The 26,720-nt window shown below is 38.8% G+C and overlaps 1 protein-coding gene and 1 long non-coding RNA gene across 7 annotated transcripts in view; one reads left to right on the top strand and one right to left on the bottom strand.

The window, feature by feature from the left end:
- LOC114465942 (anoctamin-4) overlaps positions 1 to 26,720 on the top strand; it is a 49,146-nt gene that overhangs the window by 21,619 nt on the left and 807 nt on the right. For 3 of the 6 annotated variants that reach the window (XM_028451327.1, XM_028451324.1, XM_028451330.1), the window contains 15 exons: positions 517 to 613; positions 834 to 894; positions 7,943 to 8,025; positions 9,044 to 9,184; positions 9,276 to 9,440; positions 12,214 to 12,250; positions 12,328 to 12,439; positions 13,421 to 13,478; positions 15,655 to 15,752; positions 17,877 to 18,019; positions 23,184 to 23,336; positions 23,495 to 23,642; positions 23,746 to 23,865; positions 24,319 to 24,424; positions 26,101 to 26,308. In XM_028451327.1, the coding sequence (XP_028307128.1) occupies positions 517 to 613; positions 834 to 894; positions 7,943 to 8,025; positions 9,044 to 9,184; positions 9,276 to 9,440; positions 12,214 to 12,250; positions 12,328 to 12,439; positions 13,421 to 13,478; positions 15,655 to 15,752; positions 17,877 to 18,019; positions 23,184 to 23,336; positions 23,495 to 23,642; positions 23,746 to 23,865; positions 24,319 to 24,424; positions 26,101 to 26,292 (1,714 nt within the window). In that variant the 3' untranslated portion in view covers positions 26,293 to 26,308. Of the gene's footprint in view, positions 1 to 516; positions 614 to 833; positions 895 to 7,942; positions 8,026 to 9,043; positions 9,185 to 9,275; positions 9,441 to 12,213; positions 12,251 to 12,327; positions 12,440 to 13,420; positions 13,479 to 15,654; positions 15,753 to 17,876; positions 18,020 to 23,183; positions 23,337 to 23,494; positions 23,643 to 23,745; positions 23,866 to 24,318; positions 24,425 to 26,100; positions 26,309 to 26,720 lie in introns of those variants that run through there. The other 3 variants (XM_028451326.1, XM_028451329.1, XM_028451325.1) reach the window with 1 other exon arrangement.
- On the bottom strand, positions 2,216 to 6,343 carry LOC114465959 (uncharacterized). The gene is made up of 4 exons (XR_003674367.1): positions 6,024 to 6,343; positions 4,629 to 4,722; positions 3,576 to 3,719; positions 2,216 to 3,476 (listed from the first exon to the last, which is right to left on the bottom strand). It is a non-coding gene; the product is annotated as an uncharacterized LOC114465959 (long non-coding RNA).

The raw sequence follows: 26,720 nt of genomic DNA, 5'->3' as shown, positions 1-26,720 counted from the left end.
GCGCAAATGTGGAGGAAGGCAAAAAAAGGCAACAAAAAGGAGAACTCCTTCCTGTTTGAGTCATCATTTCTTATGAACTATTTTTCACTTTGGTCCATCTTTTTTTGACTTCATGAGTGTCTGCTTCTGCTTCCTCTTATTTTGTTTTAGTCGTTTTCTGGGGCTTTTTATTGCTAATGCAGCTCCTATATCACCTCTCATTTCTAGGTAACACTTTCTTTGATGGGGCATACCTAAGACTGACATTACGCTGTAATTTTTATTGTCGTTTGCATTTTAGCAAACAACACTAAATGACGGCCTTCATGACACCTTATTCATGCTAATGACAGGTGTCATGTCATAATAATGACAGCAAAATGTCAGCCTTTTGTATAAAACTTCAAGTAAAGTGCTACCAATTACTACTACTCATACTGTAGATGTGTTTGTACATTGTGTTGAGAGTTTACTTTACTCTCTAATCTAGCATCAATGCCTCTGACTTTACAAGCAATCACTGTTTTTACTCTCCAGCAACGAAATCTGCCAGGCCTCAGACATCATCATGTGTCCCATCTGTGACCAGTACTGTCCCTACCTGAGACTGTCGGACAGCTGCATCTATGCCAAGGTACGCTTGGACTTCATGTGCTTAGAGGATGATCTGCATTGAAAGCCAGATCTTTACAACTTGACTGAGAAAAATGTGTGAATATGCTTCGGTTTGGATACAGAAGTTAATGTTTATTTTCACCTATTCAGCATTTTAAATTTGAACACAACTATCATCAATTATTTTAGTGCTGTTTGATATCCTGTTAAATGTGTATATATGTTATGTATTCTCGTAGGTCACCCATTTGTTTGACAATGGAGCGACTGTTTTCTTTGCCGTATTTATGGCTGTATGGGGTAAGCAACTCTATGTTTGTGTTTCTACTCTGACAACACATTAAAGTAGTTGAAAAATGTCATGTTTATAACAAAATATTAATGTATTTTTAAAATCTTCTATAATACAGTACAAACATGCTTTTATAATTTGGCTTTATTTATTTGATGATAAGTGTGCTTGCTGATTTGTTTTGAGAGGAAGTCCCGCTGTAGTATTATGTGTTGACAGATCAGAGGAAAAGATGGCATAACAATATAAGGGAGCAGCTAAAATCATGCTTTGGACATTATGTAAAAAAAATGAAACATGAGAGGCTTAACGTGAACATGTTCATGTCTTCTTTAGAGCAGCTGGAGACGATAACTTGTCATCAGATGAAAACATTGTATAAGCTTCATAGGTCATAAATCAAAAATCATTTGCTTGAAAAAAATTAAAATTTTCACTTGAAAGTGTGTTTTGCACCATAACAGGGTGGTGGGTAGGCTCACACATTTGGGCCTGTCTGTTGATGGCTGGGTCACCGTGTAGAGTGCAAATACCTCAGGATGGTGCTGTCAGGCATGCCGGGACGCTGGGTCTCGGGGGGCATGGGGGGTTTTGCTGTACCGGGGGTTGGAGCGGGGTTGCTTGGCACTTTGGGATGATGCTGTTTGCTGGGGGGCGGTGCTAGCTGTTCCGGTGGTTGAGGTCGCTGTTGGCCACCTGGTAGGTCTGTCCTTCTATCTGCGCACCGGTAGATGGGTCCGGGGCACCCTTGGCTGGCGGCTGCTGTTCAGCACTGGGTGTGTGCCGATGCAGTGGTGGTTGTTTGCGCGCGGGTGGAGGGCATTGCCTTGTGGCTTGCTCTATTCAGTGGGCCTGGGCTGCTGTGTTTGCGCCATCTGGGGCTGTGCAGTCCTGCTGGACCGTGGCCGCTTTGTGGGCTGAAATGGGGAAATGCAATTGGGGGTTATCGGTCCCGGAGGGGTGCTCTTGGGGTCCGGCGGGCTTGGCCAGCTGGCTGGGCAGGTCCTGGTGGGGTCTTCCGGGGCGGGTAGCGCGAGCCGTGCCTGTGGGTGCGGTGCAGGGTGGCCCATGCTTGGGTGATGCCCTCCGAGGCCAGGGTCTGCGGCTCTGCTGGCTCGGTTGGTGCGCCTGGGGGCCAGCGGGGTGACTTGCAGCGTCCCCTTTGTGCCCTAGGCGTCTGGGGATGTGGTCGTCGTCCCTGGGCGGGCTGCTCCCGGTGCTGCTTCTATTCCGGGTCCTTCTGGCCTGGGGTCCAGTCCCTGCTAGCTCTGTGCCCGCCGGCTGCCCGTTCGGTGCAGCTCTGGCCATCTGCAGCGCTTAGGTCTGCAGTAGCAGTTTTTGCACGTACATTGGTCTACAATGCAATGGCATGCTTTGGGCTGTGGGATAAAATTTGAATTGGGCTTAACCTTAGACACGTTGATACCTGTTTTAGGTATAACCACTCACTCCTTCCCTCTGTCCACAGCCACCACCATTATACCTATAGCTTCACCCTTGTCACCAGACTGGCTTGATTACTCAGCACAATATGCACAACCACAACTTCACATCACACTCTCACCTTAAAATAATCGACTCTTCTCCACCCTTTCCATTTTCTAACTTGAGTCCGTCATATGGCTCTTTTATTTTTTTACAGAGGGTATTAATGATTATTGACATTGACACCAAATAAAATCATGAAAAAACAATTTGTCAACCTAAAAATAAATCAGCTTTCATTGCCCCTGTGGTTACCCTTAAGTTTTACTGGTAAGATAACTAAATCAAATAAAAGACTATTCTGGAAGAAGATAAAGATTTTAATTGTGTGGGGGACCGATTAATTTAATTGCCAATGTGCACACATAAACATTATATTAGTTGCATAACATTATTCAATACAATTTTAACTGTATGGAATATATTGTCTTCAATGAGAAGGTATTTTTCAGCTTTGAGAGTAAAGGCTGCTGAACGCTGCCGTAGACAGACGCATAGAAGTGTTTTTCCTGCATTCTCACTGTGATTTCTTGTGTGCCTTCACCAGGCATAGAGGACAGTGATTCACTAGACTCCATTTTTCTTGTAGTTTGTTCCCGGTATTTCCTTTGATATCACTCCGCAAGACATTTAATTTCGTCCGGTAACTGACCTTTCTGTGTAAGCCTCAAAATAAACATCCTCCATTGATTTGCTGCAGTCCATGACACACCAGAAATGTGTCGCGAAGACACTTTGGCAGAGTTTTTGGGGGAAAACACAAAAACTTTTCTATGTATAATATGAGAGCGTTTACGTTGCCATTTTAACTTGCTTTATGAGGCCTACAATATGTCTTTATCTGATAATAAAAATTTTCATCCCCAGTAGCTTAACATTTAAAACATTAAAAATATTTTTTCTAAAAGCTCTAATCACATTGATTAATAAAAAGTACAAATAATAAAGAAGTATCAGGAGCTCTGAACAAGGTCCCAATGTATTGAAGTTTTATAGAAATAGTCAGTGGTGTCGTCCTTTTTGTTATGTGGTGACAGGACAGCTGAGTCAGCATGTGGACAACACATGGTTTGCTTGTATCGGTCTGGTTGATGGACTTTAGCAGCTGAAGAAACACAAAGTTATAATAATGATTATCTGCTGGAGTGAAAAACCTGAACATACACAATAGTCATTAAGATGACTCTTATTTTTGAGGTCTCACCTAGAAATGTTTTAGCCGTTTCTGGGTCCTTTAAGGCCTCTTTGATTCTTCTGTCGAGTCTCCAACATCTCAGCATGAGGAACAGAACTAAACACAGCTGGAGGGCAAAGGTCAGTGTGCCCAGCACGATGATTACATCAGTAACTGGAGGGTAAACAGAGAGGAGATAAGAATCAACCTCTAGTTGAAGAGCAGTAAACAAAGAGGGAACATGCAAAATGTAACTTTTGGCCTGTAATGAATGCTGCACAGGCAGCGTGTTAATAATTCACACACAGACATTTTCAGAAGATGATATAAAAGGATCCTCCACTGTTTTTACAAATGTGGCCTAAAACCTTTGAAATGTCCTTATTAGAAGATCTATGCCTCACAAAACACATTATTTTGCACCATATTTGTTTCATTAACTTTTAAAACTGGGACTACTTTACCCTGTACGCCGCCATGTTGGAGTGACGTTATTGGTAATCATTGGGCCATTTAGCAGCTTTTTCAGTCAAAATGACAACTTGGCTGCTTTGGGTTGCTCTAACAATTAATAAAAGTTCCCACTCTGCTGTTTCGTAGACACCATTAAGAAGAGAAGAAGAGCTCCGTGTGCTCAACGCAGCAGTGGATTCACTGCTGATTCTAATGAGCAGCAGTGAATCCTGTTTGGCTTTATTTACATGCACTCGGAGCACTTCTTCTCTCCTTAATGGCGTATACGAAACAGCAGAGTTGGAACTGTCAGTTCATTGAGTTCTATAGGAGTTGAAGCATTCAGGACCATTTAGCAGCTAATCACGTCACCGATGACGTCATTTCAACATGCTGGCGCACAGGGTAAAGTAGTCCCAGTTTTAAAAGTTACTAAAACAAATATGGTGCAGAATAATTAGTTTTGTTAGGCATCGATCTTCTAATAAAGACAAAACAGTGGATCACTTTAACTGGGAACCATCTACTGTATTATAGTGAGATTGACTCTAAGGTCAAGTGAAGTTTTGAACATATACAGTATAAATCTATTTTAAAAAAAATTCATTTTCAGTGAAGATGTTGGAGTACCAGTTGCTGACATCTGTGGGGGTGACTCCCAATAGGTGACCTGAGCGTGAGCCAGGTTCTGGTTCCTGAGGGGCTCCATCAGGCCAAACTCTCCCTGAGGAGACAAGGGCACACATTAGTTAATACAAGAGTGGATTTTTTAACTTGTGACTGGAGGGTCAACTAGAACTAACTAGGGATGTGAATCTCGATTGGATTCCGATTCTTAGGGTCACGATTCGATTCAAAATCGATTCTCGATTCAACCGATTCTCATTTCAAAAAATGACACAATGCATAGTGTGTTAAGGCAAATTATGGCATCAAAACAATACAGTTTGTATAAGATCATTTTAAATACACTGATTCCAATGATGTAATCACACAAAGGCAAACTTAAGATATAAGGTAACATTTCTTCATGCTAAACAAATAAAAACTTACTTACTGTACAAGAAATAACCTGCAGAAATAAAATTGCCTAAATAAAAGCCAAGGCCAGCTGTCCCTTTCTTCCAGACGTAAGTCTCACTCTCAGTGACTACAAGAATATGTTCAAGGTATACGGAAAAAAAAAAGATGTGGAGGGGGCCTGGGGGGGAGGTGGGTACCGTGGCCCCCTCGTGTCTGCTGAGTTGGCCCCCTCAGCCTCTTAGTTGGGCCCCTCTTAGCCTCTCTCTCTCTCTCTCTCTCTCTCTCTCTCTCTCTCTCTCTCTCTCTCTCTCTCTCTCTCTCTATATATATATATATATGTATTTTATTTATTTTTTTAAATCGATTTTTTAAGTTTATGTATCGATTCAGAATTGTTGACGATTAGAATCGCGATTCTTATGTGAATCGATTTTTTCCCCCACCCCTAAAACTACCTGTTTAAAAAGACAGAAAAATGTACAAACAACTATATCCACAGTTGGGCTTCCAGGAATGAGGTGGATATGTGAGGAATTTTGTTTTGTTTGTGGGTCTTTGTATGTTGAAATTGTTGAAACCATTACAGAGACTGTACAAAAGCCTAATTATCAGTTATCTAAAAGATCGAGCAAAGGTTGAAAGTGACGCATCAATAGAAATCTGCTGCAAAGCTACAGGTTGCCAGTGAATTAGTAAAACGGTGCATTTTATATTAAAACATCAAAGCTAAATCCCAAACACATCAGCAAACAGTGGTTAAAAAAAGAAAGATATTCTATCAGCGTCTCATGCATTTGGCAAAAGGAAAATAGTGTTTAAAGTCTAGTTTGTGTTTAAGATATTGTATAAGAATGTGAGAGCAGGCTGACAACAGAGATAGCTGTAAACACGGTGCAGATGTGTGACGTGTTTTCTCAGCTTTAAAAACATGTCAAAGCACTGTCTGAAGCTTACAGATTTAGCATTGTCAAAGTCTGCTATGATCTGTTTTACTGCACTAACCTTGCAGTTGCCGCTGTCTAAACGAATGTATCGTTGCGTTCAGCTGCAGTAAATCCCTCCACTAGGATTTCTCAGAAGTTTGCTCCCCTGCTGGCTCCTGTAGGAAGGTGGCGTCCTGACACAGCGGCGCATTCACACTCATAACACACTGTCTCCATATATTCAACTTGGAGAAAATGTGAAAGACTATTTTTTAAAAGCTGAGTGTGATGAAGAGGGGTCCTGCAGCAAATTACTATAGTTAGCGTGTGCAATAAGTGATCCATCTGCAGGACTTTGTACAGCAGTGTATGCCCTCATTCCTCAACACTGTCTCTTTGAGCAGGACTAATCTCAGCAGACATTGTAAACACCCAGTTTTACTCACACAAGCTGTAAAGGAGCCATTAATCAGTAATCACTGCCTTACACTTTGCAGACTTATTTTGCTTAGACAAACAGAGGGCAACATAAAATTTGATTGATTTGTTTATGACAATATCAATTAGTTGAATAGTAAATAAGGTGATGAGAAAACTTTTGCTTATGTGAATCATGTTTAATGTTCAAGCTTCATCCTTTAAAATTGTGTTTAATACAGTTAATATTAGGGTTGGGGTTCGGCTTAGGGTTAGTTTACAATATGGTGGACGATAATGGGCTCACAATAGCTAAGCTACGGAGCCCTGGAGGTGACATGGATGTTTTTTGTTTTGTTTTTGTTTTTTGATGTGTTTTTTTTTCTCGCACTGCAACTTAATTATCTCGCATTGGGAGATACAGAGACTGGTTCCTCGTCAGAGTTCATCACAATGGTGTCATCTAAAGTGCTTAGGATATTCATCCGTTTATTGGTTTTTACTTTGAAATCGAGTTAAAATATAAAGATATTAAGGATTGGCTTGCTCGTCGGCACAACTTTAACATTAGTGATGAACAGGTAAAGAGGATACATTAGTTCAAGGCTCACAGTTGTCGTAAAGCATACTCGGAGCTTGGAGTCCTGGATGAATTCATTAGCAACCAACTACAATACTACGAGTAACTTCACGGATACCGGTGGATAATAATAATAGTAATAATAATGCATTGGATTTTATTTAGTACTTTTCATAGACACTCAAAGCGCTTTTAACTGATGTGCATCATTCTTTCACTCCACACGCAGTGGTGGTAAGCTACTTTTGTGGCCACAATATTGTGTCAGTCTGACCCAGGGCAGTCTCCTCCGGCCCCAACCCCTCCTCCTTCCCTGCAGATGGCAGCTGGAGGCAAGGCCGTAGACCTGCAAACTACCCATCCTAAAGACCCATCCTCCTGGTCCTCACGAGCTGTTGTATTGAATTGAATGTTGTGTTTGTTGGTTTTTGTTGCAATGTTTGCTGAGGAATTTGTTCATGATCCCAAACTCCTCCCCTCTCTACAAGGGCCTAGTTTGGTTTTGTCTTTTTTTACCTCTTCTTCTCACCCATTGTTTTATTTTTCTCATCTTAGAAACGGAGCGCCACCCTGCTGCTGGCTGCCCCACAGTTCTCCCGTTCCTGTCCTCCCATGTTATATGTGATTGTCTTCTGAAACAGAATTTCCCCTCGGGGATTAACAAAATATAATCAAAATCAAATTAAATAATATTGATATATGTATGCATGTACTGTATATACTCCAGCCTGATGAATTATATTTGTCCCTTTACAGTCAAATGGATTTACACAAGACTTTGATCACTTTAAGTGCATTAAATGTGTCATTGCTGTAAAATGCATTTTCCTACACCCATTTAAATAATCTGGCTTTTTACTGGTAAAATATATTGCCAATAAGCCTTGTTACAACAGATAAATAATCTATCAACCTTTAATTTCCTTGACACATTTTATATGATTAAACTAATTTACCATTAGTATGATAAATAAAACAATTTTTAATGTTTTATTTATCAGCAACTGTCTTCTTGGAGTTCTGGAAAAGACGGCGAGCTGTCCTTGCTTATGACTGGGATCTCGTTGACTGGGAAGAAGAAGAGGTGAAAGATGGGTTTATATTATTTATTCATTCATATTTACATTTGGTGCATAGATGCAGCTTATGAACACTCTACAACGGCTCCAGCAGAAACAACACAAAGTATTTCTGATTTCTACTTCTTTTGTTGTTGTAGTTTGTTGTAATGGGTTGATACAAACATTTAGTTTCACTAATGATAAAAGCACTGATCATTATATTTAGCGTTATTTACTCTTTGGTTTACTACAGCTATACAGAAATACACAGTGCTACTCTCAGATGTCAGTGAACACAAATTTTTAGTTATTTCAAGGTGAATTTGAATTTGAAAATAAAAAAATACCTCCCTAATGTAGGCCTACCTGCCCACAGTTTTGCTAGATTACTTCAAGCTATAACAAATAATTTGGCATAGTAAAAGCTGGTTTACGCGCCTGTGTAATTTTCACCTAAAGCCCTTAGAGACTTATGCAGCAGACCTTAAGTAGATGCAATAGAAAAAATGATCATGCACTAGAAAGTACCATGTCCCAGTGCAGCACCATTTGTTTTGATTAGGAATCAAGCACATGAACTTCTGTCAGATACCACGTCATGCGAAGCATGCCGATGTCGCTGGAATAATGCTAAGCCAGTCTTCAAGCACTCCTGACTGGGTTTGTCTTTTCTAATCCCCAGTAATGCATTTCTCTGACCCATGTATCAGGATTTATGATTAGATTGTGTTTGCATTATTGTTGTACTGTAAGCACATGTCTCCTCAGTTAATTCTCAAAGCAACCCATACACAGATCTCAGAATTGTATTGTGGTTGATATTATAGTAGGTTTCTATCATTATTTTTCTTCTTTCTACCTCTGTTTGACAATCACGAAGAAGCTGTTGAGTGTGTTCTTTAAAAAGCTGCTTACTGTGGGGATGAAAGTAACTCAAGAATTTCAATTTGATTCAAGCAGAGCTAGTCTTAAAAATAAACCCAAAAACAAAAAACTTCCAGGTCAAGAGTTCAACCTTTTTTTCCTGTTTTTGTTTTTCAGGATGAAATTCGACCTCAATTTGAGGTCAAATACTCCAAAAAGGAGCGGGCAAACCCCATATCTGGAAAGCCAGAGCCTTACCAAGCCTTCAGTGACAAATACAGTCGACTAATAGTCTCAACATCTGGAATCTTCTTCATGGTGACCAACCCTCTCACTAGATGTATTCTATTCATTGAACATATTCAAACTGGTTCCTGATTGCCTTCCTTTTTTTCCTGTGATGTCACAGATATTGGTGGTAATCGCTGCCGTATCCGGCATCGTCATCTATCGTGTGATCACCGTCAGCACCTTTGCTGCTTTTGGCTGGGCTCTGATCAGGAACAACTCCCAGGTGGCAACCACAGGCACGGCAGTTTGCATCAACTTCTGCGTTATCATGCTTCTCAACGTGGTACGAAACTGCTCTTTGTTAGCTGAGACCTAGTCATGCTGATTCAGCAATATACTGACCCAACTGCTTTATTTCGGTGTATTGCTTTTTTCATACAAAGAGGCTCCATTTTGTAGTCAATTAACCACAAATTAATGTAGTCACAAACATTATATTATTTATATTGACTTTTAAACAAATACAAGAAAAGGGTTTGCTAAACGAGATAGATTAAATCTACTCTAACCTATAAACAGATAAACATATATCCCTTTAAAGTGTGATTTAGCAAGACAAGGGGTCAGTAACATTTTTGCATGAAGCATTCCAACGGTCAATGTCAAACTAAACAAATTGTATTAGTTATTAACATGTGTTTTCTTTACAATACAGACAGAGGGAAGATCTGTTCATGTCAAATAAATCAAAAACTATATCAAATTAAGACATAAAAGCACATTTCACATGCAGCTAATTAAATGCATCCATTGACTTTACTAAAAGTAAAAAGCGACCCCTGCACATATTTCACAATGCTTATGGTGGCCTGTGCAGTGGCTGTTTCATATTCCAAGTGCTGTCTTTTTTAATATATAGTGGAAGGTGTTTTACAGTCATACTTTTAGATTGTAAGGAAGTCCAAACCACAGATGAAACTCACATGGGTCTGTTAGCTTAGCATGTGGTAGCGCTGGCTAAGTAGTGTTAAAGTGTTAATCCTTTGTATGGTCCTACAAAAATCAAGGCTCGGTGATGGATAAAGGCTCCTGCTTTAGTCAAACCCAACCAGCTAGCTACAATTGTTCAGAAGATAATGTGAGTGAACATGGAGCAATGGTAGAAGGCAGCAAATTTACCAAACTCGGTGTTTGGCAAATACCATTCACTAGTGTTGGGGTGGTCAAGACCGGTCTTGGTCTCGAGACCAAATTTTAAAGGTCTTGGTCTTGTCTCGGTCTCTGAAGCATTTTGACTCGGTCTTGTCTTGGACTCGGGCTGCCCGGACTCGGGATTTTCCGTCAAGACCGTTCGAGACCAGCACTAATTCCTGCTATTTTTAACCTTTTTTATAATGTGATAATAACACGGAGAAGAACGGGATAAAACAATCCTTTAGTCATTATTTAATCCACCCCGTATAATGACCGCAACCTTCCTTAATGTGTGTGTGTGTGTGTGTGTGTGTGTGTGTGTGTGTGTGTGTGTGTGTGTGTGTGTGTGTGTGTGTGTGTGTGTGTGTGTGTGTGTGTGTGTGTGTGTGTGTGTGTGTGTGTGTGTGTGTGTGTGTGTGTGTGTGTGTGTGTGTGTGTGTGTGTGTGTGTGTGTGTGTGTGTGTGGCTGGCTGCGGTGTCAGTTTGGAACGCGGAGCAGAAGGTAGATATGAACTAATCACCGGTAAAAATCCCAGTAAAACTCCAGAAAACAATCACCAGTAATAAATATTATCTCCCTGGTAAATACAGTAGCTTTAACAACTGGTAAAATGATAAACTGATGATATTACAGCCTGTGAAGGCTGGATAGGTGACGCACTTACTCTGCTTCTGGGTCCTAATGCCAGCCGAGCGGTAAAGCCTGTTCCTTTTACCGTGTTTACTGAGGTCCGTGTGTGTTTAATAAGTCGTTGTGTGTCCGTGTGAAAGTCTGCATGTTTATGCATCTGTCCATCCACTCTTTTCATTATATCCATGTCTTTTAAGGCTTTATTACATAATATCGGCTGTAGTCCGGGCCGCCGCCATCTTGGATTATGTCGTCACCAGCGCGTCATCGCCGCGCATCACAGAGTGAGTCAAATAACTGTAAAGAGGTCTTATATTAGTCTATTATCTTTTAAAGTGGTGTTTTTTTTTTTGTGTCTTTAGACTCCAATTACATGTATGTATACAATATGTTCCCCACAATATAAACAGGTTCACAATATAATTAATTTTTATAGTTTCTGTTTCCAGAATAATAATAATAATTCTCAACAAGAACTATTGATTAATTTGTCACATGACTTTTCCAGGGGTTGAGTTTGTTTTATTTAGTTTCACATCTACCTGTAGCTCTATGTTTTTTACACTGATGACAACTTGTTTTTAGTTTTATTTCAGAAAGTTTCACTTTTACAGTTACAGTTGGAAACCTTTGTTAATTGAATATCCTAGTTACATTACAGCAACCAAATTAAACTATATCAACTAAGTGAATTAATAAAAATAACCTGTGTAAAGGCTTTTTCAAACTAAAAAATTATCTTATGAAATCTGTGACCTGTTAAACCTGAACAACTGAAAGAATCAGAATCAAGAATCATTATTTCTTGGCAGAAATGCTTTTAAACACTTGCTGTACATTCAGCTGACATAAAAATCTTGTTTTCAAATATGTAGAATAATTGTGAATTTATCAGTAGCAGTAGTAGTTTTAATATTTTAGTTAATTTTTTGCAGGCACCTTTTTTGTCCGTCAAATGTATTTAAAATAAACTAAAATTAAAGAGAGATGTTATTTAACTGTTGAACCTTGCCATAATTTTATTTATTTATATATTTTTTTAAATTGAAAAAAAAATGTTTATGGTCTTGGTCTTGGTCTTGGTCTTGGTCTCGGCTTGTCTCGGTCTTGGTCTTGACTCGGTCTCGGCTCCCGAAAGTCTTGGTCTTGTCTTGGTCTCGGTGCATTCTGGTCTCGGGCAAGTCTTGGTCTCGGATAGTGCGGTCTTGAACACAACACTACCATTCACCTGGAAATTATGTGCAGATCATGCTTCTTTATATTGGTGTTCCCATATTTCTTTTTCTTCCAGCTCTATGAGAAAGTTGCCCTCCTCCTTACAAACTTGGGTAAGTTGTTGCTGATACCAACCAAGACAAGGTCATTGTCCTCCCTCAGTAACTGCTTTTTGTCCTGCGTCCCACAGAGCAGCCGAGGACAGAGTCAGAATGGGAGAACAGCTTCACACTCAAGATGTTCCTCTTCCAGTTTGTAAATCTCAACAGTTCAACTTTCTACATTGCATTTTTCTTGGGAAGGTGAGAAACACTGATAATACAATACGTTTGTTTTGCTCTACACTAGGGGTCACCAACACGATGACCGCAGGCACCAGGTAGCCCTCATGGACCATGTGAGGTGCCCACAGGGTCTCTAGTTACCAATGAGCTCCATCTAAAATCTGATTTATTTATTAGATAAATACAAATGACGGATGCTATTAAAGTTCTAGTATTAAATTAACCATCTTTAAATATTTATTTTCCCAGAAATGTTGTGACAAATGTTTTAAGTGTTGCAGATTTGGTGTGAGGGTTGTGGTATGTTATATATAATATGATATATATTAAATATGTTTTTAAAAGCGCAAGGTGGATTTTTGTAAAAATATGACATAATTGATACATTTTACAAATTTTACATGTTATACGATTAATGAATTAGGATCAATAAAGGTTTTCATATTGAAACCTCAACATTTCCTAGCTTTTTCAGTTATTGTTAGCATTCCCTATTATCTTAGCCTCTAATTAAAGTGAAGCAAAAAAAAATGTCGTATTTAACAAGTACTTTTGAACTGGTTGCCCTTTAGACTATGCAGCACCTATGAAGTAGCTCACATTTTCAGAAAGGTTGGTGACCACTGCTCTACACAGTCTTTCTTATGGAAAAATAAAACTTCAAATGGAGGTAACAAGAAAATTGACACACCAGCCAAAATTGGCTCTCATACAACATTCTTTAACAAAGTTATTTTACAGAAAGATTTACCACATTGATGACTGTTAAACCTGAGGAACATTCACTCTATATTTATTAAAACCAAAAACCAATACAGGAAGATCAGGTTCCATACATCAAACTTCAACATTTCTTAATTCACAACATTTTGTAGACATTATCAGCTTTGACTGTTCAGGACATTTCTTAGAGGACAACAAAGCTGGACACAAAGAGGTTGTAATCCTTTGCACCTTTACAGCAGCAGTAATGTCTCGTGTCCTTGGTTTGGTTGACAGATTTACTGGCCGGCCTGGTGCGTATCTGCGCTTCATCAATCGTTGGAAACTGGAAGAAGTAAGTAATGATATAGCTTTACTCACAAAGGAATAACAGCAAAGCATCGTGGATCCAGTTCATTTTAAATGGGACATTATACCTATTAATGGATGCCCAAGCACCAGGTATTTAACCCCATCAGCAATAAGTGGTACTTCTGGGAACATGAGGAGTATAACATGCTGAGGTAACTAAAGACCTGAGCCAACTCTCCTAAGGTTGCTGAGCTCAATAACTTTTAGTGCTGCAGACGTGGAAAAATCCCCGGAGTGCGACTGGTTCTGTGCAGCGATCGATATCTGTAAAGAAAAACTCAACCCGAACTCACTGAAAGCCGCAGGGAATGTTAAATGAGAAGTGATTCAGTGGCCATGTTTACATGTGAGCTTTAATTCCCCAATTAGGATTTTAATTCCAAATTCCGATTTTAATTCCAAATTCCGATTTTAATTCCGAATTAAATTATGGTGACGACATAATTCCAAGTAGAGGTTGGATCGGGCCCAAAAAATCCAGCCCCGAACCAAACGATGCCTGTGGGCATGAAGCCCGACCCGAGCTCGACCCATTAACTTAAATTGTAGGCCTGAGCCCGAAGCAAATCTGACGTAAATTATTATTTTATTGAACGTATTGCTGCCGGTAGATTAGTAGTGCGGCGAGGGGGGAGAGAGGAGGGTCGCGCACACACTCACCACAGCCCAAAATGTATTTTAATGACGTGACTCGAGCCGTTATCACAGTTTTACAGGCTTTAATGGAGGTCGTAGTAACACGCCAAAAATAAACAATCAAACACACAAACAACCGTCATACACAGTCATACACTCACACTACCGTGGGAACACAATTGTTCGATCTTTTCCCCGCTTACACCCGCCCTTTCACCAGCCTCCCAGCCAATCAACACTCAGAACACATGCAAACAAAGACACACATTGAAAAAGCTGCACGTCACCATGATGCCTTCTCGGCCATGGGAAATCTCAGCATCAGTTAACCACTGAATACACACAAGTGGAACATACCTAGAACATAGAACCCAGTCCGTTACAGCATTGCAGACCAGACCGGGCGACCCGTGCGTGGAGCGCAGACCTGACTGAAGCACGCAACCATATTTGTTCCCAGTGCTCCAGCAGCAAGTGAGGAATGAGCAAAATCAGCAAATAATATTCAGTGAATGTGAACGCTGAACAACTAAACACAACGCAACGCCGTCAGTATCCCGTCCCACTACTAGCAGAAATCACTTTAGAAATAATGCCACAACAATATAGAAGTGTTTTTGTGTTCATTAAAAAAATATAATTAATGTAATAGAGATAAAAAAAAAAATTAAAAAAAATTGAACCTCGAGCTCGGCCCGGCCCGACAGCTGAGCGGGAAAATGAGGCTCGGGCCAAGAATCTAAACTCTAATACCAAGCTGGCCTCCCGGACTGGAGCCGAGACTATTTATTTAATAAGAGCCTTAGAAGACATGGATATAATTAAAAGAGTGGATGGACGGAAGGATGAACATGAGGACATTCACACAGACACACTGACTTATTACACACACACACACACAGAGACATTGGCAAACGGAACAGGTTTCATTAGGACATGAAGCAACAGACACACAGAGCTTCCCTAATGACACGTGGATTATTATAAAGTTATTTTTTCACTCAACGTCCAGTAGGGTGGAGGTAGAACAGCTGTTGCATTAACCGCTGGCTTTGATTCACCAAAGTACGGTCTTCTATCTTCCTTCTCCACTGCTCTATCTCTCTTTTCCTGCTCCGCGGACAAAAGTGAAACTGTATGTTATTGTCGAGCTACTGCTTCAAACCTACAATCAAAATAAAAGTGAAAACAGTTCTTATTATGTGGTTTTCTATCTAGTAGCCAAAAAGGAAAGGTTTATTTTTTATGCTCGACGTGAATAAGTCAAGTTCACCTCCTGTCCAATCAGAACCCTTCCCAACCCCCAGACCTAAAGCTGAATTGAATAAAGTGAAATAAACCTGTTTTCCATGTAAACCTATATTTGGAATTACAAATTTCCTTTAAACACAAAGCAGAACACTTTAATTCCAAATAAAGGAATTTGGAAAAATGAATTCCAAATGAAAAACACTACGTAATTGTGGCCACTGTTACTGTTATGTTATGTTGCATTTGACTGCATTTCCTGTTTCTTTCTGCAGTGTCATCCCAGTGGTTGTCTCATTGACCTCTGTATGCAAATGGGAATTATCATGGTGCTCAAACAGACATGGAACAATTTCGTGGAGCTTGGATACCCGTGAGTACAACGCAGTTGATCAGTAGGGAGCACCTGCAATGGTTAAGTCCCCTGTGTTGGGCAGTGCAGCACAGCGCACCTCGAAACTGAGTTATTCAGTTATTCAAAGTGTTGACAGAAGGTGTGGTCTCACTGAAGGAAACACAAAGTACCTTTACACCATGGATTGTGACCACTCCATGGTTCATGGCCAAGGTTTAGTAAATGCCAGGCAAGTACCAACGGCACAAGTATCGAGCTGTGCGACTGGATTACTTACAAGCAGTGTTGGTCAAATTACTTGGAAATAGTAATTAGTTAGTGATTAGTGATTACTCCTCCTGGGAAATAATCCAGTTACTTTACTGATTCCTTATTTTCAAATGTAACTAGGTACTTTTATCACTTTATTTCATATGAATAAGTCACTTTTCAAAAATATTAAGCAGTAGACCTTTCAGCCTTATTCCATTCTTTTGGCATGCTCCACATTAAAAATTGAATAAAATTTTTAAATCTTGTTTTATTTATTTTTTTAACACTATGCACATTATATCAAACACAAATGAAATTAAATGGAACAGTTTCTGACTTGAAGAAAATTGCTGAGCATTTAAACTTATTTACTGCATATCCCACCAAATTTTAATAAAATAAAACAACTCTACCTTCTATGAACTTATATTTCTGACTTTCTCTGTGGCAGCTTGACACAGTTTTTAGCCGGTATTTTTTCTACGACGCGTTAGAATGATTCAGAGTCTACGGTGAAAATTGGCAACACGTCCACGATAATATAGCCAGCGACAAACTTTATCAGTTCAGCGGCCTCAACTCCTGTCGCTCTTAAATCTATTTTCACCTGTTTAGCAGGAGATGGGCCCTCAGAGTTTTGCTGTGGAAGTGGATGTAGTGGCAGCAGTGGAATCTGGGGCTTTCTCAATGACCTTTACATTCCTGTGCTGACTTGCTAGGCGCTTACTCCGATTTGAAGTGGAATTCTTCGATGTAGATACAAGTTTTCTTCCTATGCAGAGTGCAGAAAGGACGCTAATGTTTTTGTCGTCTTTTACGGATTCAAACTCAATGTAATGTCGGTTCTTTCAAGCTGCTTGGACATGCTCTCTCTCTCTCTCACTCCATCACCGTGTGTGATGTTTACCAATGATGTCGCACTGCTTACATCATTGGCTTGAGACTACGTTGGCCGACTGGGTTATAATGCGCTATAAAATGTGAGACACCCAACAAACAGTAGCGAGACGGTTTGATTTAATAACAAAGTAATGCAGCCTGCTAGTGGAAAAATAACTGTAATCTAATTATTTTTTATTCAATTATAATCCCTTACTGTATTAGTTAATTGGGAAAAATCACAATCACTGCTTAGTTACAAGGTTATAATAGTTTGGAATTCTTCCATTAGGTTAATTTGTTTTTGTTTAGACTTTTTTTATTAGTTCACATTAGTTTTTAGAGGAGATTTGCTAGTTTTTTTTTTTGTAAATCAGGGTATTAGTCAGATGCAATACTCAAAATCGTCAGAGCATATAGAAAAGAAAAGATACCATTTAAGAAAATGCATTCAAAAGACTGATAACTGCTTCAAACAAATCAATTATAACAGTCCACATGTACAAGTACAACATGTGTGCAATACTGCTTCTGTGGTTACTGATGTATGCAGGGTAAAAATCACCTGCTTCCACTACAAGGCACTTCCTTTAATTGTTGACTCACTCATCCATCCATCCATTTTCCTCCTTGTCAGGGTCAGTGGCGCTGCAGGAATGGCCACATCATCACCACAACCAATAGTGTTCATACTCTTGTGGTCATTAATGTTGTCAATAAATTTGAGAAGATTTGGATGAAAACTATTCAAGAAAATTCATTCTAATTTAAAAATTTGACCTGATGGTGGCGCTAGAGAACATGTCAAGGTTTCATTATAAAGGGGTTATTTATGTATTCAGCCTGACACAAAAACTTGGTCAAAAATGTTGTTGTCTGGAGGAAAATATGCTTGGGGTCAGATTAACCCAAGGGTAGAATGTGTTTGATATTTATATTTGAGAATAATAGGAGGGACAAATCACCGTCTTGCACAGATGATACTGTCCTCATGTTGTTGTTGTTATGTAGGCTGATCCAGAACTGGTGGACTCAGCGGAGACTAAGAAGAGAGCACGGTCAAAACGCTAAAAGCAGCTTCCCACAGTGGGAGAGAGATTACAACCTGCAGCCTATGAATGCCTACGGACTCTTCGACGAATACCTGGAGATGAGTATGTCACACTTCACATTTTCTTGACATTTAGGGCCTACGTTACGAAGCGAGATTACCACTTTTCACGCTAACTTCCAGGATTTAATCAGTGTGTGCTGGACTACGAAGCTGACTAACATCTTACGGAGCTAAATCACCATGGCAACTTAGGCTGAACGACTAGCCTGGTCGGGAGCAGGTTTTTCTCTGGCTAGGATCTTAGCGAGTGATAAAGTCCCGCTTCCTGACCAGTCAGATCTCTTAGAAAGCGAGCTGTCCAATAAAAGGTGATGTGTGAACACGTCACAGCGTGGATCTGATCTGACAGGAGAGAGAATATTTAGACATCAATGCAATCCTTTCATTTACAGATGACATCCTGTAGGAAAGACATAGATTTATATCTGATGGACTGATCTACAGTCAGCTGATGAAGCCTGTGTCTTTGTATGCGCGACAGTTGAAGTCTTTGATTAATTCATTCAATAATTCATTCATGCGCTAGTGAGGCTGACGGCATCAGCAGGAACATACTACAGACGGTGAAACAACGTGTGAAACTGAGCTCTGTCTGTTTATCATCCAATGGATTAATATCATAAATAATCTCACGCTTTTACGCATTAACAGTGTCAGCAGCTTCCTGCCTGGGTTCTCTCATTCCTGCCTTTTCTGTAACAACTGTTGTTTTTAGTCTGAATTATGGATTTTAACTATTCATAATTTTAAACTTAAGTAACACCTAATCTGGTCGGGACCAAGTGGTGAAGTGGATCAGATCTGAGCGAGTATAAAAGCTCCGCCTCCTGGTGTGCTGCACTAAAACTGTTGCTCTTCACTGTCATCATGGATTTAAATTCATTATATTTGTTTAAGGTCATGAGCTGTTCCACCATTGTAAAAACATTCGCTCTGACAGGTTCTCCATTGATTGGTCTTGAAGGTGCGATCTGCAACAGTTTTACATCAAACTAGTAGTTTGTGCGAAAAAACAGGCTCATTGAGTGTTGTCTTTGATGGGCTGTCTGACAGCTATTGCTCACAGGCCCCGCCCCTTTCTCCGGGCTGTCGAGCCGTCTTTTTTACAGTGTATGGTCTGGAGGAGTAGAAGATGGAATAAGCAACTTTTCTACTTGAAAGGTAATTACTGCTGCTTGATTTACATTATGTTTGATTTGTAATTGTTACACTAGAACTCTGTAGTGCATATGTTGTTCATGTGCGCGCAGCAGCCTGCTGCTGTGGTGTGTGCACATTGAGAGAGAGAAGCGCTGCAGTAATATGCTTTTAACAGAGCATGTTATATTACTATGATGTTGCTGTCAGACTAACGTTTGCTTGTTAGCTCCTCTGAGGGAGGGACTTGGAAAAGTTTGGAGGCAGGAGCAGCAGGGAGAGAGGGGGAGAGAGGGATCTGAAAGTCGTGGACTGCACCTTTAAATTAGCGTGTTGTGATCGACCGTTGTACGACAGCTTCTCTCTGACAGGGAATGTTTGGTTAGTTGAAGCCCGCTAACGTAGGTTAATCCAGGCTATAATTATCTAGATTCGTAGCATAGGCCCTTACAGACAGGGTAAACTTGGATATTTGGCCAGCTTTGATGAGGCTGGCCAACATGTACATAGCAGTTTAATCCTCTACAACAGATCAAGAGTGCATGTTTTTGTACATAGTGACCCAGATGTTGCACGCCATGTTATGCAGTCAGCATGCTGACACGCACTCAATTGATTGTGATTCTGAAACATACAGAGTCCTTAAAGGGGAATACATATGTCTTTTATTTTATATACGGGCTCTATGCTGACGTTTTTTCCCATGTGCTCCTAAAGTAGAATATTTGGGAGCACAAAAATATTTATAACCTGCAAAAATATGCAGAACCTCACACACTGTAGCATTATAAAGGGGTATATTTGCAGGTACAAAGTAAAATAGCGTATGCAATTTCCCTGGTTTAATTCTATGAGACGTGCATGATGAATGTGTCTCATTTTTATATTAGTTTTTTTTGTGTATTTTTCTGTAATGCATGTTTTTTGGAGTCATTAAGTCTATTTTTGTATCTTTCTGTTGTATTTTTGTGCATTTTTTGTATAATTATTGTTTTTTGTTGCCATTGTAGTGTGATTCTGGAGTCATTTTGTGCATTTTTTTTGTATGTAGTTTTGTTTTGTGCATTTCTGTTGTCATTTTAGTGTATTTTTTGTATAAATATTTAGTTTTGTGTATTTTGAGTCATTTTCATCTTTTTGTTGTTGTTTGGTGTATATTTCTGTAATATATGTTTTTGGAGTCATTTTGTGTGTTTTTGGAGCCTTTTTGTATATTTTTGTGCATTTCTGTTGTCGTTTTGTGTACTTCCTGTATAAATATTGTTTCATTTTTTTGTTTTACGTCATTTGTGTTATTGTTTTTTGTTGCATTTGTCGTGTGATTCTGGAGTCATTTTGTATCTCTTTTTATTGTAGTTTTTTTGCATTGCTGTTGTCTTTTGTGTATAAATATTTAGTTTTGTATGTTTTGAGTCATTTTCATAATTTTGTTGTCGTTTGGTGTGTGTGTGTGTGTGTTGGGGGGGGTAAATCCATTCTAAATTTATGCGCACCAGTCCATCTACGTGTTCCTGCCTGCCTAACTTTCACTAAACATCTATTTTCAGTAGTTAGATGTAGTGGCAGTTCATTGCAAATCCAGACCACCAATGACAATTTCATATGTTTCTGCTGGCAAGTGTTAATTCAATTCAATTCAATATGATTTTTTCATCATACCTCCCCTTTAAAGCAATATGTCTTGAAAACAGAAAACACACAGCAAAACAAATGAGGAACAAATGGGCAGAAACTGGAGTCAACCTCTGTGACCGAACTGTAAGAAACCGCCTGAAGGGAATGGGATTCACATACAAAAAAAAGCTAAACAAAAGCCATCATTAACACCCAGGGCTTTACATTAACTATTATAGATCACCAGCCAGCATGGCTAGTAGATTTACCAGCCAACCAGATTTTCCACCAGCCAAATTATTTTCCAGCAAAAATAAACTACATTATGAGAGCCACAGAATAGATTTAAGCATTCATGTGTCTTTAAATAGCTTTGATTTAATTGATTTCAGAAATACATTAAAATGGTAAAAATATAAACATTTAATTTAAAAACAATGTTGTAACAATGCCTAAAAAGGTGCAATATTAAACTTCAGAGAAGTGAACCTTTCATAAAGTATATTCTCCTAACTTAATAAACAAACTTAACTCTGCTGAAAGTTGAATCCCTGGAACACTGTTTGAAGTTAAAAAGAATAGAAGTAATTACTAACCAGTACTAAGAATTACATGTGCTGTAGAGAAAAAAGGATTTACTGACATGCATGCTCTTCAAATGTAAACAAATCCCACTCCCCACAAACTGCATCGTGCATATTTTAAAGGTGAACAAATGATTGAATACCAGCCACTCATGACATGACATCCATTTAGTATTAAAACTCCTCAATTTCTTCTTCTTGTCAGATCCTCTTTCATCTTCATTTTACCCTGTGTCGGCAGCAGCCTTCCTTTTTTGCAGTTCAGGTTTTTCAACACCCGATAAATATCTTTGTTATTTTTGTTTGTTTTTTCCAAACTAATTTTACAACTTAATTTCAGCTCCTATTGTTTGTTTTGTGCCGTTCTGTTTGTCTTCTCCGATATCAAACTATAACAATCTCACTAACATAAGCACATAGCCAATTGTTGTATGACACGTCACGGCATAGTGTTCATGGGAAATGTAGGATTAGTACAACCAGCAGTGTTGCCAGATATATATAACTTTTTAAAATCTAAACGCACACAAAAACCCTCAAATTTCTTGGCAGAAAAAGCCCAATCTGGCAACAATGACTTGTTGCATCTTTTCTGCAGCCTGCCGATTCAAACAGATGCAGTGATATTTGTTTCGTTCTTCACCAGCCAAAATGGCTAGTAATGCTACAATGATAGCGGGTTGGCGGGTGTTAAGTTAAAGCCCTGTTAACACCTAAACAGAAAAGAACAAGGTTACAATGGGCTTAGGAAAAGTAATTGTGGACTGTGGATGACTGGAGGAAAGTCATATTCAGTGATGAATTGCGAGTCTACATTGGGCAAGGTGATGACGCTGGAACTTTTGTTTGGTGCTCTTCCAATGAGATTTATAAAGATGACTGCCTGAAGAAAACATGTAAATGTCCACAGTCATTGATGATATGGGGCTGCATGTCAGGTAATGGCAGTCATTACATCTTCACTAAATGCACAAGTTTGTGTTAACATTTTGGACACTTTTCTTATTCCCTCAATCGAAAGGATGTTTGGGGATGATGACATCATTTATCAAGATGATAATTTATCTTAAAGCAAAAACTGTGAAAACTTTCCTTGGAAGAAAGACACATAGAGTCAATGTCATGGCCTGCAAATAGTCCGGATCTCAATCCAATTGAAAATCTGTGGTGGAAATGGAAAAAAGACGGTCCATGACAAGGCTCCATCCTGCAAAGCTGATCTGGCAACAGCAATCAGAGAAAGTTGGAGCTGGATTGATGAAGAATACTGTTTGTCACTCATTAAGTCCATGCCTCAGAGACTGCAAACTGTTATAAAAGCCAGAGGTGGTGCAACAAAGTACTACTGGTGCGTTGTAGTGTTTCTTTGTCTGTTTGTTTTTCGTGATTGCAAATTCTGTTCCTCAGAATTGAGTGATTCCATAATGTATTCCCTCTGCTTTATCTAAGAAAGCAATTGTTATTGACTACCACCATTTTTTTCTTCTTGATTTCTTTTAGTGTTTCTTAAAGCCTCAAAGTTGCCATTTTAAATTACTTCTGTTTTGTAGCATGTCTATGATCTAATTTTCTTTCTACAAAATTAAACAACTGAATGAACATTCTCTAAGACTGGTGATTCCATCATTTTTGCTAGGGGTTGTATATACTGTAAATATGTATATGTGTCAGATGCTCCCTGTTAAACCTTTACATGTAAAACTTAACGTAAAGTTAATATTTCACATGCTCTCATTTTATACACTCAGGTAGTGCATTTACGTGCTGGACACTGGTATATATTAGAAGTATACATTTATATCAATTTCCCAGCGAATTAAATCTATGTTGACATCATTTCACATCATGTCACATGTGTGTGTTTTTCAGTTTTACAGTTTGGCTTTACGACCATCTTTGTGGCAGCGTTCCCTCTCGCTCCACTCTTGGCGCTTCTCAACAATGTCATTGAGATCCGTTTGGATGCCTACAAGTTTGTCACGCAGTGGCGAAGACCTTTGCCATCCCAAGCCAAAGACATAGGTAATTCATTTAATGGGTCTCATGGAAAAATATTGGCTTTTACATGTCCCCCGACACCTCACCGATGTGAATGGTTTGAACTCTTATTTTTGAACTCCTTGTCCCGGGAATGTGTAAGTAGGGTGCCTAACACATATGGTTCACATGTGATATTGCAGGAATCTGGTATGGTATTTTGGAGGGCATCGGCATCCTGTCCGTCATCACCAATGCCTTTGTCATCGCAGTTACCTCAGACTTCATCCCTCGCCTTGTTTACGCTTATAAATACGGACCTTGTGCTGGTCAGGGAAGAGCAGGGCAAGGGTGAGTACAGTTGAAGTCCATTAAATGTATAAAACTGACATAACATTTTTATCAATCCATTCAAAATGATTAAAGCAAAACCCACTTCCTGTGTGCTTTTCAGGTGTTTAATGGGCTATGTCAACGCCAGTCTCTCTATTTTCCTTGTGTCTGACTTTGAGAATAGATCTGAGCCCAGGACTAACGGGTCAGAGCTGTTTGGAGAAGCTGTGAAATATTGCAGGTATTAAGTATGACATTATGGTAAACTACTAATGGTAATATGATGACATCTTTAAGACAGTCTGGTCATGTGCTGCTTACCTAACGGTATTCTAACACTATTTATGAGCAGAAAAATAACTGCAGGATTTTCATCTTTAAAATAAATTGTTAATATAGTGGCAAATTTGTTGTTATATTATCGGGCAAATTTTAATTTTTGCTTACCTTGATTCATATTGCTAATAAATAAAATAAAAACATTGACAGACTAATTGTGGAATAAAATGCTTCACTGCATAAATTAAGAATTTTAGTTAGGTACGTAATAATAATAATAATAAACAAAGTGTAACAAAATATGAAGAAAAAATCGTTAGAATGTAATCATACATATTCAAATCTTCAGTGACTATTTATATATTTTTTTAATTAAACTTTATTTATATATTTAAAATGTATTGCACTCTTCCAGGTATCGAGATTACAGAGAACCTCCTGACTCAGCTGAACCTTATGCTTACACGCTGCAGTTCTGGCACGTTCTGGCAGCCCGGCTGGCATTCATTATTGTCTTTGAGGTCAGTGTTTTTAATAAAGTCTCATAAATGACATAAGGAGATTGATTCAGAAAGTAAAGTTGAAAAAAAAACCATGAGATCAATGCTTAACTTTATTCAACCAACATAAAATGGAAATATTTCTTTGCATAACAATGCATATTAAAATTATACAAATACCAACAATATATAACCTTGAATATATCAATTTACTAAGGCTGGGTATTTTCAAAGAAATCACAAAATGATCTGTACCTGTAAATATACAGTAGCTACTCATATCGCAAGAGGGAACATCAATATTCAAAGCTTCAATATTTAATATTCAGCCACTGCTAACATTACACAAATTGTCATTATTTGACTACTGTAACATATTATAAAGGCAAGGATAATTTATTTGTGTAGCAAAGTAAAATAATAAAATTGCAGCATTAGACATGAAATAATAAAATTAAATAAAAACAATATGTCAGACAATTTGTAGAATGCATCAGTGAAATTGTAAAAGCAGTAAAAAGCTCAGCCATCTGGATTCAAAGATGTACACATCTAGTGCTGACTTGCATGTTATCTGTGTAACTCTGATTGTCAACATTACTGCTCTGCTAAATTAGACCCAAAGGACGCAAATAAAGGTTGAACAAAAAAAGTCCCTGAACAGAGCCTTGGGGAACCCCACAGGTCATTGTTAAAGCTGCCAGTGATGATGTCTAACATTTTTATAACACAGATAAAACTGGTGTAGGCCTCATTGATCAATGAATCAAAGGTATTTTTTCCTAAATGGGAGAATTCACTCACAAAGATCAAAGGTGGAAATTGCCGGTCAGAAGATTGTTTTTGACTCCGTCACAAATATTATATTTGTTAATAAATGGTCATAGGACTTGAACATCGGAAAAGTTTCACGCATTGCATTGTGGGATTGGGAATCCCATAGAGGCATAAAAATCATATTACAGATTCCACAAGGATAGACTAAATCTGTGCTGACACAGAGGAAGTAGAATCTAGTAGAATATTCTTAGTGGTTTCACTGCAACTTGAATGAAATGCCTGACGTCATCACGCAAAATTTACAATTCAAGGTTAAAATGTGATGTCTGAAGTTACATTTCTGATCTTTAAGAAGTGTTCTTACTTCATGTCATTTGTTTATGGTGATCCCCGGGATATGATGACGCTTTACCAGACATTGAATTTTGGCCATATTGCGCTATTTCTCTGGAAAGCTACAAAATCAATATCCGCCATTGTTTTTGCACAACTTTTAATCTGTGAAAATACCAGAAATGTGTTGGGAAGTCACTTTGGCAGTGTGCTTAGTAGTAGAGGAGAACAACTTTTGGATGAAATACAGGTACAGTTTTAAAAAAATGTTACGGATCATTATCGGCAACTTTAATCTGTCTGATTCCAAAATTCTAATATTTACAAAATAACACCACTCTTCCCAAGTAGGACTTGGAACTATTGCAAGACTCACATCAGGAGCAAGAGTAATTACTTAAGTTGCTTTAACTATAATGGCCTCTGTTGGTTGTCTTGTGCATAGTCACCCAGTAACAAGTGTCTATGGGAGATTCCCAGAGATCTTGCCAAGTTTAGTTGAAAATGTTGTCTAAAGAAATGTGCACTAAAATATGAAAAAAAAAAAAACTTGTCTTCAGATTAACATGATCGTATTTTTGCAGCATATGGTCTTTGCCATCAAGACCCTGATTGCTTACCTGATCCCGGACCTTCCAAAGGACCTGCGGGACAGAATGCGTAGAGAGAAATACCTGATTCAGGAAATGATGTATGAGGCTGAGCTGGAGAGGCTGCAGAAGGAGAAAAATGAGAAGATGAAGAAAAACAGGGCTCATTACAATGAGTGGCCCTGAACACAGCCATCGCAAGGTTATTATTGGTGGTTGTTTTTTAATTCCATTTTATAAATTTGTATTTTGAAGAATCTGGGGAAAACAAACAAATTTGCACACACGTAAGTGAAAAAATAGTCGGTCAAGTGTACATTAATGACACAAAGGTTGTTTACAATACATGGTTTATTTTGGGATGTCCTAAAACATAACCAGTAGTAATTTTTAAAAATGGCCTAATAGAGGGATGTTCATGTTCCTATTTGGCACCTTTGCATTTTCCATCTAGGGGTGGAGCTAAAGTTGTGGTCAGGGCCCTTTTAACCTGATTGGACATCTGAGGAGCCAACCCAGATGACTGACAGTCAGAAGTGGAAAGTACTGATATTTCCTACTGAAGTAAAAGTACTGTTACTTGATTGAAATTGTACTCAAGTACAAGTAAGTCA

This window comes from Gouania willdenowi, chromosome 6 (genome assembly GCF_900634775.1).
Source record: "Gouania willdenowi chromosome 6, fGouWil2.1, whole genome shotgun sequence".
In the NCBI taxonomy this organism is placed as follows: domain Eukaryota; kingdom Metazoa; phylum Chordata; class Actinopteri; order Blenniiformes; family Gobiesocidae; genus Gouania; species Gouania willdenowi.
This window is presented reverse-complemented; position numbering and strand designations above follow the sequence as displayed.